The sequence below is a fragment of the Micromys minutus genome (genome assembly GCF_963924665.1).
Source record: "Micromys minutus genome assembly, chromosome: 17".
Classification (NCBI taxonomy): domain Eukaryota; kingdom Metazoa; phylum Chordata; class Mammalia; order Rodentia; family Muridae; genus Micromys; species Micromys minutus.
Window position 1 is genome coordinate 34,564,601 of NC_137952.1, and position 12,629 is coordinate 34,577,229.

The following is a 12,629-nucleotide window of genomic DNA, read 5'->3' on the forward strand; positions in this document are numbered from 1 at the left end:
AAGGTAGATTCTACCAGTGGGGGCTTGAGGTAGTCGAAATGAAGGAATTGTAATGTGGATGGTAAATATGTGGGCAAAGTATTACACCATGGTTGAGAGCAAAAACCATACTGCTATTAGGGAACATTCTTGGTTTATTTGCTAATGTTTTTAGTTTATATGTATTTAATACCATGACTGCCACATGAGGCAAGAGAGAGGCAAAGGGATCGTATGATGATAAAGTTTCTGTAGTCTATCTGAAGGGAATTTTTACATATTTTAATTCACCTACTGTTATTGTGTGTGTACATGGAGGTTTGCCATTTTAGAGCCATTTATCTCTCTAAAATTTCCCTCAATTCCTGTTTGTATCATCTGTCTCCCTGTTGCCTTCTATTGGTTGCAAATGGACTTGACCTTACTTCTTGGCACATGACTATGACAGTAACTTCAATGCCTTGGTTTTAGTAAATATGTTGTCTTAGACTTGTTGTCTTGGTTTTCTTTTTGTCTTTTCCACTTACGGATGCTGTTTTTTTTTTTTTTTTTTTTTCTCCAGTCTTCAGAGGTCAAGTGATTTTGGATTGTCTCATGGACATTAGGAATCATGTGCCATGGGATTTGCATCTTGTTTAAATCCTGTCTAGTACTGATGGGTTTTATCAGCCAATGAGCTTTGTGTCTCCTTTGAGCTGTGGCTTCAGTGTTGGATCAGCTTTGAAGGCTTTGTGGTACTGTGATAGCTTTAAACCCAAGGCCAAGCCCTGAACATTCTATTTCGTTTATGGTCAGCTTTGGGGTGAGCTCAGGCAGTATGGTCTATTTTATGGGTTGATTTTCTTGAGCTCTCTCCATACTGTGATTGCTCTAACACCTTCTAGAACCCAGAAGGTGCTGGGGCAGGAAAGGTACACAAGGATTTGGGGGAATAGTATTTCGATGTTAAAAAAAAAAATACATCTCTCACCTCAAAAAGAATAGGAGATATTTTGTTCTGGAGCCAAATTTGAGTGTCCATGGCCTGAGAAACACAGAGTTAGGTATTCAGGGTTTGTGTTTCACAGACTCATAGCTGCAGAACATAGAAAGCCATAAATCGAAGTAATTTTAAAATACTTGGGTGGAAATATCAGAGAAGCAAATCTCTCCTACAGGCCTCAGACACTGTCTGATGATGTTCTTAGCTTTTGAGTTGGTAGAAGCCAGTGGTCTGCTAAGTTAATAAATCCCAAAAGGGTTTTTATCTATTAATCACAGGATGTCAGGTCCAACACAGAGATGGGCAAGGAAATGGCTGTAGATGGCTTAGGTAGGAGACAGGAAAGATGTAGTTGGGCTCTGGCCCTGCAACACTCCTTCCTCTCCTCATCACCGCAGTCCCAACTCGTCAACCAGTCGTTTGCAGTCATGGTTTCTTTCCAGGAGTCCTCCTTCATAGTATTAATCACCAACCGGCAGAAACTAGTCTCACCCAAGAGACAAACCACCTCCAGGGTCATCTCTGGGGTAGGAAGACCTGCCCTAAATGTAGTGACACCATCCCATGTGTAGGATCTCACCCTGAATATAAAGGGGAAGGTGAGCTGAACCAGCACTCACCTCTGCTTCCTGACCGTGATACAGTGTGGTCCAGCCACCTACGTTCTCACAACCATGCCTTGCCCACCATTTTAAACTATCCCTCAAACTGTGAGCCGAGCAAAGTCTTCCTTCAAGTTGCTTCTGTTAGGGACTTTTGTTGTAGCTTTGAACATTTTCTCTGGTTCCAAGGGCTCTTTGCATTCATCAGGCTGGGCATCAGAGGCCACTTTTGGAGATGTCTTCGCATCCTATGTCCAGTTCTGGGCTCAGTTCATGCTCTAGAACATGGCCTCTGTGTCCTGGCTGGGAAGTACCAGAGGGGGGGAAAATGGGAAAGTCAGGTATGTATGGTAGTTTGCAGCTACAATCTTAGAATGTGGGAGGCTGAAGCAGGAGGATTACTCATGAGATCAAGGCCTACTGGGCTAGAGAGTGAGGCTGTGCTTCAAGCAAGAATAAATAATAATAATAATAATAATAATAATAATAATAATAATAATAATAATAATAATAATAATAACAACAACAACAACTAACCAAAACAAAACCTACCAAAATAACGAGGGGGGAGGGAGGGAGAGAGGGAGAGGGAGGAAGAGGGAGAGAGGGAGGATCATCACCAGCATGGTAATGTTTTGAATTCTTCGTTTACTCCCCTGCTCCCCCTCCCTTGTTTCTGTTGGGTCCTGGACAAGGATCTCAGCTCCACCCAGTGGGCAAGGGAAGGCAGACTGTCCTTGGCTGGGGCTGAGTATAACCTCTACCATCGAGTGTTAATTCTCTGCACGCTCTAATCTCTACCGGGACTTTCTCATGCCCATTTACTGCTCATTGCTGTTCGTCTCTGACCCTTGTCCCTTACCCTTCCTTAGGTCGTGGCTTCGGGAGAGCAGGAATATTCTTGCAGTGGGCCACTGTGCCATCTGGAATGCTTGCCTGGTGGCACGGAGGACCCACAATGAGATGACACCTTTTATCTCTCCAGTCATAAAGATTTTAGTGACATTTCTCCTCCTCCTCCTCCTCCTCCTCCTCTTCCCCTCCTTCTTCCTCCTCCCCTTCTTCCTCCTCCCCTTGCAATTTTGATAGCCTCCAGGTTGGCCTCTGAGAAAGAACAAAGTTCTGCATTAATCTTTGCTGGCAGTGTCAGACACAAATGAGCAGGGTAAGGTCCAAAATGCCCGAGGACCATAGAAACTGACTGATCCCGAGTGTGAGCCGAATCCCATTAATGATTTCGATGTTATATTGCTGCCCGCAGCCCACACACCCTCATTCAGTGTCAGTCACCGCTGAGTCAAGATGTCATAGGTCACCAGTGTCCTACCCGTGTGGCAGCTCACCTCTGCCCTAGTCATTTCCTCATCCCTCATTCTTTCCTCCCCAAGTTGAAATGATTACTGTGCCGGATAGCAGGAGCTCAGCTGGCAAGTTGCATTTCCAGAGACAGTGTTGTCAGACTTAATGTGGTCCCGAAACAGTTTTGGATGTTGAAGTTGAGATGGCTCCAAGATCAGGTAGTGGACAGTTTTGGATGTTGGAATTGAGATGGCTCCATGATCAGGTAGTGGTTTGGAGAGGGAGCATCCAGACAGGAATGAGTACTGGATACGTATTTCTGACTGTACTGCCATTGGGCCATTAATGCCCCAGTTATAGAACTGTTGGAGTTGGCTAAGTGTACAGATGTGCACAGATGTGCACACGGAGCCTAGAACAAGCACATCTTCAAGTGCCATCTGCCTTGATTTTAGAGTCTCTTTGTGGCCCGGAGCTCACCACGTAGACTAGACTGGCCTGCCAGTAAGCCCCAGAGGCAGCGGCCTGCCTGGGCCTCTCCAGCCAGTGCCTTCCACGGTGGTGTTGTGCTTGGCATTTTTTATGCGAGGACTGAACTCAGGTCCTTGTGTGCGCACAGCAGTTGAGCTACGGCCACAGCCTAAACAGAATTTAAATGTCACAAAAATGAGACACCATTGTGGGACCACATAGCAATCAGACCCTCCCTTTGAGGTTGTTTCCTGTGGTTCCTGGCCACTTGTGCGTGTTGAAAGCTAGAACACAGAAGGCACTCAGCTTGGTAGTATAGTAGGTGTCCCAGCAACATTCTGAGTAAACAAGGGAATACACAGAGACACCCCTCAGATGTGCAGGCACCTAAGGAAGTGCAGCTCTGACCCCACCTCTTTGAATTGAGGAAATAGAATACATTGCTCCGAGCCAACAACCAGGTCTGATCATTGTCCCTGCCAGAGAATTCCTCTGCCTTGGGAATACTTTACACAAGAGGAAGTGTGGGGACCCCGCAACGGATATCCTACACACTGCAGACGGACAAAGCTCACCCTTGAAGATGACATCTCTGCCTCCTTTCTTCCTTTGTAGAGATAATGGCTTTCCGAGATGCTCCTGGGATGGGCAGGCCAGGCTGCCCTGGTCCTGGGAATGTTCGTCCAGAGACTTCCCAGGGAGACACCAGACCACAGAATCACTGAAGCCTGAGACTTCCTGCCCTTTAGCATCATCTCAAGCACCCAGGGATAGGGAATCCCAGCAGACCTGATGATAGAACACTCGAGCAGTGTCAAGAGAGACTGAGGGTAGAGGGCTTGCTGGGAAAGTGTAAGTTCAGATGCCTAGGACCCACATAAAGCAGGCTGTACTATGTGTAATGCCAACACTCCTGAGTGGGGAGGCAGAGGAAGGAGAATTCCAGGAAGATCAAGGCCAGCAAACCCTGTACAACAGAGCAGTGAACGAAGACCCTCCCCAAATGATGTGGTCTAGGCCTTGTGATTTAGTTTCTATGGTTCTGACATAGGGAGTCTCCTCACCTTCCAGGCAGGACCCTGTGGAGAAGTCTTCTCCTGCCTGCCTTTTCTTGTTCCTCTCCCCTGCAAGCCTAACCCAGCCTGCTGTCGAGTCTCACTTCTTGACACACACACCCTAGGACTATTTCCAGGATGCTTTTGGCTCCATGACAACCCTTTCCTGTTATGGAAGCTAAAAAGTGACATTTAAAAAGTCAGGGAGGTTTTGCTGAAAAAACAAGATTTCACTGACTGAAAGGAAGAAGTTTCTCACAGGCAGGGTTACGCCACACCATGGCTCTATGCCCTCTCGTCAGGGGGCTCTCTGTGAACCTCCCTTTCTGGCCCAGCGTCACCTACATTGGCTGTCTTTGTCCTTTCTCCATGCATCAAAAACTGTCCACTCCTGACACAGTATGAACAGGAAAAGTAGCCAGAGGTCCCTAAAAGTGGCTATTTCTCCTGGCCCTACCTCCACTAAAAGGATTTATTTACACCCCAAATGCCAGTCACCAGCCACAAAGAAGCCAACTAGTATATAATACGTCATGACGTCAAAGAATCCGTCATGAAAAACAAAACAACAAAATAAAAACACTCCCCACAGGTGTGCATAGGTCCCTGGAGTCTTTATGCACATCTGACCAGGTAGGGTTTCCAGGGAACAACAGCTGGAGAGACCCTCGGAAGGAGAAGAGCTGCCTTAGAATGATGGGCAGAAAAGATGTCTTCTTTTCAGTCATTGATGACAGAGGGGCTCACACAGAGGGGCACAGTGAATATTTTTTCAAGGCCAAGTTCCTACTTGTCAGTCATATTTTGGGCCAGGAATCCTGCCAGACCATGTTAATTTCTGACCTCAAGGCCTATTGTGGTTTGGACAGAATTTAAGTATGTCTCCCTAGAGTTTCCAGGTTGGAGGCTCAGTCCCACTGTGGCAATGTCAAAAAGGAATGGGACCTTTAAGAGCCTGGGCCTCCTGGAAGTCAGAATAGCTCAGAAGTGTCATAATATAACAAACTTCTAATACTGAAGGTCTCTTATAGGGCAGCACATTGTTAAAATGTATTTTGGGGACTTGTAACAGTTTAGGTTGGCCTCTACTTCATTAATCCAGACTTTTCCTTAAATACCTTTTAAAAACTTTATTAGCACATTTTTTTCCTTTTAAAGAATACATTTCACAGGGCAGCAGGCTGGTGGTAACAAATTCTGCCTGTCTTCACACAAAGAGGTGGAACCTCTGAGGCAGTAGACGTGTGTAGCATGTGTAGCTGGAGTGAGCTGCTCAGTTTCACCCCTTCCACCCTTTCAGCCCCCTGACAATAGGTAGGAGAGATATGAGGAGGAGGGGGAAGGAGTGACATTGTCATTAGACTACTTCCTGCTAATTAGGGGCATCAAGTTCCTTGGGGCAAGTTTGATCTTTGCTGTTTGATCTCTGCCTAATTTCTTCTTCTTGTTGCTTCTTCTTTGCACAAGACTCCTTAACAAAAAGCAACCAGCAACCAACCACTAACCAAGAACCTATCACCAGCACCAGCAACCCTGCCTCTTGGGGCCCTGCACTTATAGAAAATACTTCTGAAAAGTCCTCAGAATTCCAAATGTCACAAAATCGCAGAAAATGTCTGCCATTGGTAAAATCACACCCCTGCATGAGGCAAATCATAGTCAGCTACTGTGGACAATCTAAAGCAGCCCCATATCCCACACCTGGGATTAAAACAAAAATATATTCCCATATTTGTGTTTTGTAAGAAAACCCAAATGTCAAAACTGTCACTATAGATGTGATACATAGCCATCGGCTATACCATTGACTAGCTCTGACCTTATGCAAATCATACAACCTGCTTGGTCTGTTTCTTCAACAGTATCAGGGATCAGAACCTGCATCCCACAGTAGCTCAGAGGACCACCTAGCTACTGCAGAGCCCTGACAAGCATGATCAGGTACACAGGATTGCCAACTGGTATCTATTATTACCCAGGTTACCTGACTGCCAGGCACCCAAGGGATACCTCGTGCTATTATTGTTAACAATAAAGGCTTGAGGCATTTGGCAGCATTTGAGAGGGTACCTGAAATGCACTAAGACCTGGGTGACTGAAAACCATGTCAGCTTTACTCTTCAGTGTGGGAAAAACAATTAATTTTGACTGAGGACTTTTTATATTGACTTGACAAAACAAGGATTCTGCATTTGTTCTAGCAGGGGTAAGGCAATCCAAACATGAGACTGAATTAAAGGACTAACAACACAATTTCTCTGATGATGATACATATTAGCAATATTCAGAAGTTTATATATTCTGCATATGACACTGTCTTTGTGATGCTAGGGTTGGAGCCAGGGCCTTGCTGAAACTAGGCAAGTACTCTACCACCGAGTCCCATCCTTGACATTAAATTTGCATCAGTCTTATGACTTGGAAATATCTTTTCCCAGTTAGTAGATTATATTTTCACTTTCTTGGATAACCACAAATTCAACCCTTGCTAAAAACTGCTTTTATAGATATCTACACCTGCAGGTTGCCATTTAATTGGTGTTTTGAAAAAATTAGATATAACAATATTCTTTATAAAATTTATTTTGTTTTACATGCAAGCAAATAATTAGTTCTTTGAAAATATTATTTGCACACAAAAGAATATGACCTAAGTTCTAACCAGTCTGTTTCTTTTGGTTCTGTTTTTTGAGCCAAATCATCCTGGTGAGCTCACTGGGTCCAGTGGGAATTGGGAGCCATGGCTGTCATCAGCCTGAGTTCTTTCTTATTTCACCTAAGAAGTCATAGGTCTGCTCCGAAAGGTCAAAGGGTTTGTGAACTCCATCTGGTGACAGAAGAGCCTTCAGGGAGCCCTCGTTCTCTCGGCTCTGCTTGAGGAAGTCAGCGATGGCTTTCCATCTAGCAGCCTCTGTCTCTTCCTCGGCCCACCTAAAGGGGGGCAGCAATGTAGAATGCAAAAGGGGGAGCACGCAGTCATGGTAGACCAGGAGGAACTCGGCCTTTAGGAGCTCTTTGTCTCTCTGGAAAACATCACCACAAAGGAACTATCAGTTGCCTGACATTATGGCTCTAGGCACAAACTCCTGTGAGCTGTCAGCTGAAAGCCACTGAGGAGCAGAACAGAGGAGCTGGCAGGGATCGCATGTGCTCAGAGCTGGGGGAAGTAGAGTCACAGTGGAGTTGAACAGTTCTCCCTCAGAACTCTGCAGAAGCTCTGAGAGCAGGAACTCCTAAGCTCCACTCAAGAGTTGTCACAATGTTCAGTCAAGGAGACCAAAGTGTTGCAATTACTGTAGTGACATCACAACACACACACACACCCCACAATGCAAGGTGGCTGTGTAGAATTGGCTGGATTATTATCTGCCAAGAGATAATAGCCTCAACGTCATAAAGAACCCGGGCTGGGCATGGTGGGCACACCTTTAATTCCGGCACTTAGGAGGCAACGACAGGCAGACTCTGTGAGTTCAAGGTCAATTAGGTCTATTTAAGATCCAGCCAGGATGCATACTAAAACCTACAAAAAGGAAGAGATGTGGCAAGCACTTTGAGATCTGGAGAAAGGAGGCCCAAGCAGAGGAGACTACTTACTGGTGAGTAGTACAGGCTCATCAGCCTGAGGGCGTCAGACCCTCCCCAGATAATGGGAGAACTCACTTAGCCTGCCTCCAAGAGGCTGGGGTGGGATCCCAGAGGCACAGTAGCTGAGTGCAAGGGCTCCACACACAGCCGGCTGCACACATGGAGAGTGCCTAGGCACACCATATGTATGGGGTACCTTTGGAGAGCCTGAGGCCCTGCACCTCACCCACTGTTGTTCTAGAAAGGTCTGGAACCTACAGATTGGGTAAAGTGCGGTGTTATTGGTCATGTGGAAGCTCAGGCTGTAATTCTTGCTCCTGCTCTTAAGTTTCGGGGTTTTCTTTTTTTTTTCTGCTACATTTCTTGTAAACAATGAACACTTTAAGGTATACCTGACTTTTTTGTATTGGGATTGTACTGTTCTAAGTACAGTCCTAATTTTATTTTGGGCCACACCCTCAGCTATCCCAGGGCACATGTGGCACAGGGGCTGAGGTACACCTGCTAGGTGTACAGGAAGTAGCACACATGAGCCCCCGTGGCCTCTGCCTCCTTTTGTAAATAAACGTTTATAGAGTCAGAGCTTTGGGCTCTCACCTGCCATCTATGCAGCTTTTTCTTGATGACAGAAACTCACTGTGGGAGAGATGGCATGCCTTACAAAGCCTGTCTGAAGTCACTCCCTGGTCCTAAATAGAAAATGACTGTCCAGTCCTGGGTTCCGGCAGTGACGTCCTACCTCACTGGTCAAGGCCAGGCTTGCCGAGGTAGCCCTTGAGCCTGCAGCAGTGTAAACCAGTGTAAACCAGTGTAAACCAGTGTAAACCAGACCAGGCACCCACTCAGCACATCCACCTCTCAGGAAAGCTCTCCTTTCCCTTCTCTTTACTTGAAGTGTGTGTGAGAGCTCGAGGACTTAAACAAAACAAAGCAAAACAAAGGCTATGTGCTGGCTAGCTGCAAGACTAGTTTACAGACTTCAGTAAGTAAATTCAGGGATCTGAAATGCCTGGCTTGTCCAGGGCCCTCTTACATTAAGAAGCAAGCATGTCACTTTCTTAGACTGTGTCTGTGTGAGCACAATGAGGAAAGGGGTAAGTCTAGACTGCTTCACTGAAACAGAGGCCTTGTTAGAACACATGGGAAATCAGTCTTGAGATCAGTGTGAAACCCAGTTACCTTCTCCGATCGCTTTAGTGTGCTTTCTTTCTCAGCCCAGGAACTCTACAGAAGAGAACAGAAACACTGTATTAGTCAGAGCACTCACAAGTCCTGGCAATACCGTCTGCAGCTTCATCCCATAGCTAAGCTATGGGCAGGGCCAGCATTGCTGCACAGCATCTAATGCAAAAGAGGCCACACTGTCAAGGCCTCTACTGCCAGCAACCCAGAACCAGCCTGACGGGGAAAGCAGGCACATCTGTGAAGGCCAGCTCAGAAACTTGTGGTTATTATAACCAACTTACAAAAACAATGGGTCAACCCCCCCCCCCCCCCCCGCCCATGCCAAGCACACACAATGCCCAGATGCTGAGATAGTCACAAGCTTCCTAGGTGAGATGGTGACAGAAGTAGGAAGTCCTGCCAAGTCCCCTACACCAGTGACTCTGGTGACACAGATGGGACAGACAAGTCCATTTGCATGTAAACATTTCCACAAGCTTTACAAAAGCTTCTTTAGCCAGAGAAGCTAGAGCTCAAGGGATCCCACACAGGGATGAACTGAATGGCAAAGCGATTCCTGGGAAGTCTCCAGGCTGACTGTCCAGGACTGGTTTTGGGTGGATTTGTAGATAACTACCCACTGGCACCTGACTCTGCAGGTATCCTGAAGGCACCAACTCTTTCTGGGTAGAGCAGCCCCATAGGTGCCCAGGGTCACATTGTGCTGAGACAGGGAGCCATCAACCCCTGAAGAAAGGATGTGGATGGACTGACCATGAAGTGTTGGTGTGGCCAGGTTGTTTCTGCCTCCTAGGGTTGCAACATCCCACCCTATTAACTTGCCACTACTGCCTTTAGGTTGAGAGAACCCTTCAGAGCCACAGCATTTGATGGCAGTCAGGTGTCATCATCATTCAAACACCCACAGAGTGAACCTAGCTGAGTAAAGCCTGGAGACCCACACACTTCATAAAGTAAACCTAAAAGACAACAGGGCTCAGTGTGAGCATTACTTAGTAAGTTACACTCACTGTCTGTAAAACTGACTCCACCTGAGCTTTCAGTCCACAGAAAGCAATGGGGGTTTTCACACAGAGGGACTTGGGGATAGAAAACGTGTGTGGGTCATGACCACCTCACCACCTCACCAAAAACCACCCCTTTCCTTCTGGAACTGATGCCTGTCTTTCCCAGCTCCCTCCCAGTGAGGCAGAGCACTGGACTGGTTCTGGCCGATGAGATGTGAGCAGAAATGAACAGGCTCTTGAGGCAGAGTGGAAAGCCCAAGGTCAATCCCCCACCTTTTCCCTTTCCTGCAAGGACAGACGACAACAGAGAGAGCTATTCATTCCAAATGATTCTAGAAGAGAACAGGGCCTGCCTTCACCAGCCTTCACCCTTGGGTAGCTATGGGATGGAGTCATGCTGGAAGGGAACCAGGAATGAGAAACAACCCTCTTTTTAAAGACACCCAACCCCGGGCTGCTTCTCAGACCTGCCTACCCAGTGCTGCCTGCCTGCTTTCTTGCCCTCTGACTTGGACAGTACAGATGACTCCATCCCTCGCCCAGCTCCGGCCTCCACCATCTGCCATGATCTTCAGTTTGCTGTTCCTGAGGTTTTGTTTCTCAGGCTCCAGGATGAAACATGCTTGTTCTGTGTTTCAGGTCCCTCTGACACATAGCAGGCAAACACACTTCAATCTTCTACAGGCTGTGCCATGGGAGGGGTTATAGCTAAACCACGATCCACTTCCGAGTCCTGCGATGTTCTCCAAGAAGCCTCTGAGAACACTGGGCCCTTAACTTACTTCATGCATAAAACACAATAAAATTGTCCTCAAGTTTCCTTCTGGGTCTGCTTTAAATATCTTTTACCTCTAAGACAAGAAAACCTATAAAAGGGAACCTCTGCCTCCCTGTCTCCTGACAGTATGATTACTCTTGTAGCAACAAGTTCAGCTGACATGGCCACAGTCACTGCGGAAGAATCATCATCCAGGGAAACTTCCTGGTCAGTCACTCCCTGCCTTCCGCCATATGCTCTCCATATGCAGCCTCTGATTTTGGCCATCTTTGGCCCCTCCACAAATATCATGCCAAATTGGATCCTATTTGCCTCACAAGGTTTCTGCCAATCCTGTGACAGCATCCCTGACAGCAGTTAGGCCATGGCCTCACCTTCTGTTAGGTTCCCCCTCACCTAAGGATCTTTAATGAGACAGAGTTCTGACTGTCATTTGCTGCCTTCATTAGACCTTTAAGATCCCTAGAACACACCAACCAAACCCTCCATAACTCCCATGGACTAAAACACCAACCACTGAGCACACATTGAGAGGCTCCAGTTACATATGTAGCTGAAGATAGCAGTGTCTGGTATCAATGTGAGAAGAGGCCTTTGGTCCAGGGAGGGCACGTTTTCCCAATGTAGGGGAATGCCAAGGCAATGGGGTGGAGAGGGTGATTAGGAGTGAGTGCACCTTTGTGAAGATAAGTGGAGGGGGAGGGGGATGGCAACAGGGTGGGGGAAGGGGATAACATTTCAAATGTAAATACAGAGAGTATCCAATAAAAAAATATAAAACTTAAAAAAAAAAAGATCTCTAGAACACATTTGGCAATGGCACCCGCCATGTTATCTGCATATGAGCCTGGCTTGGTCACAAGGCTTCTCTCTTTGTTGACCCCAGTGTTTCAGGTTGAAACACATTAAGATAATGATTTTGGAAATTTACATTCAGCTGAAGATCAGAGATTTCAACTGTTCACTTTAACACCCAGTTGCTATTTCGGACAACACAATATGATGAATTAAACTAAAGATGGTAAGTATGCCTCAGTGCTTCTGAAAACTTGGCTGACTTATCCAGTGGACTGTTTTAGAGTTTCACTTAGAGTACCACCCTCTTGGGCATCTTACCTGGAGGAATAGAACAGGCAAGAAAGTACAATGCTCAACACACTGTCCCCTGCCACCTGCATCAGGGAAGGTAGGCCCTGGGGAGTAATAGTCACCATGCTTGGAAGGATGAGGCCGGGTTAGCTGGACAATGAACAGGGACTGGGAAACACTGGTTGCAGCAAGTTTCCATGACGGTACGTGCTACCCACCCTGAGAGCATCCATCACGTCGGGCTGCTCCAGGAGCAGAGGGAAGGTGGCCAGCACGGGATGACTAATTAAATCTGAAACACACAAGGAAGAATTCAAACTTCATTCCTATTTTACTGTATTTGATCTCAGTATTTATTGTATTTATTCAGGTTAAAATTATTTTGCCAATTATTTGCTGGTAACTTTTTATACACTTTGGCCTCCGGGAAGAGTTCAGAGGCTCGAGATGTCCCTTTTAGTATCTCTGTGTCTCTACCTCTTATCCTAAAAAGTTTTGAAATGAGGTTTCTAGTAAGAGTGGCCATACAGGGTCTTCTGTACACAAGAATGTGGAAGAATTGGAAGGGTGGTTTGAATTCCCTGCTACAAAGAT

General features: G+C 46.4%; 1 protein-coding gene across 5 annotated transcripts in view; it reads right to left on the minus strand.

Moving 5' to 3' along the window:
• Window positions 1-6,961: 6,961 nt before the first annotated feature.
• Window positions 6,962-12,629, minus strand: part of NPHP1 (nephrocystin 1) — a 42,516-nt gene continuing 36,848 nt past the window's right edge. For all 5 annotated transcript variants that reach the window (XM_080931022.1, XM_080931021.1, XM_080931020.1 and 2 more), the window contains 3 exons: window positions 12,254-12,327; window positions 9,156-9,200; window positions 6,962-7,411 (listed from right to left, as the gene is read on the minus strand). In XM_080931022.1, coding sequence (XP_080787148.1) covers window positions 7,139-7,411; window positions 9,156-9,200; window positions 12,254-12,327 — 392 coding nt within the window. In that variant the 3' untranslated portion in view covers window positions 6,962-7,138. The remainder of the gene's footprint in view (window positions 7,412-9,155; window positions 9,201-12,253; window positions 12,328-12,629) is intronic.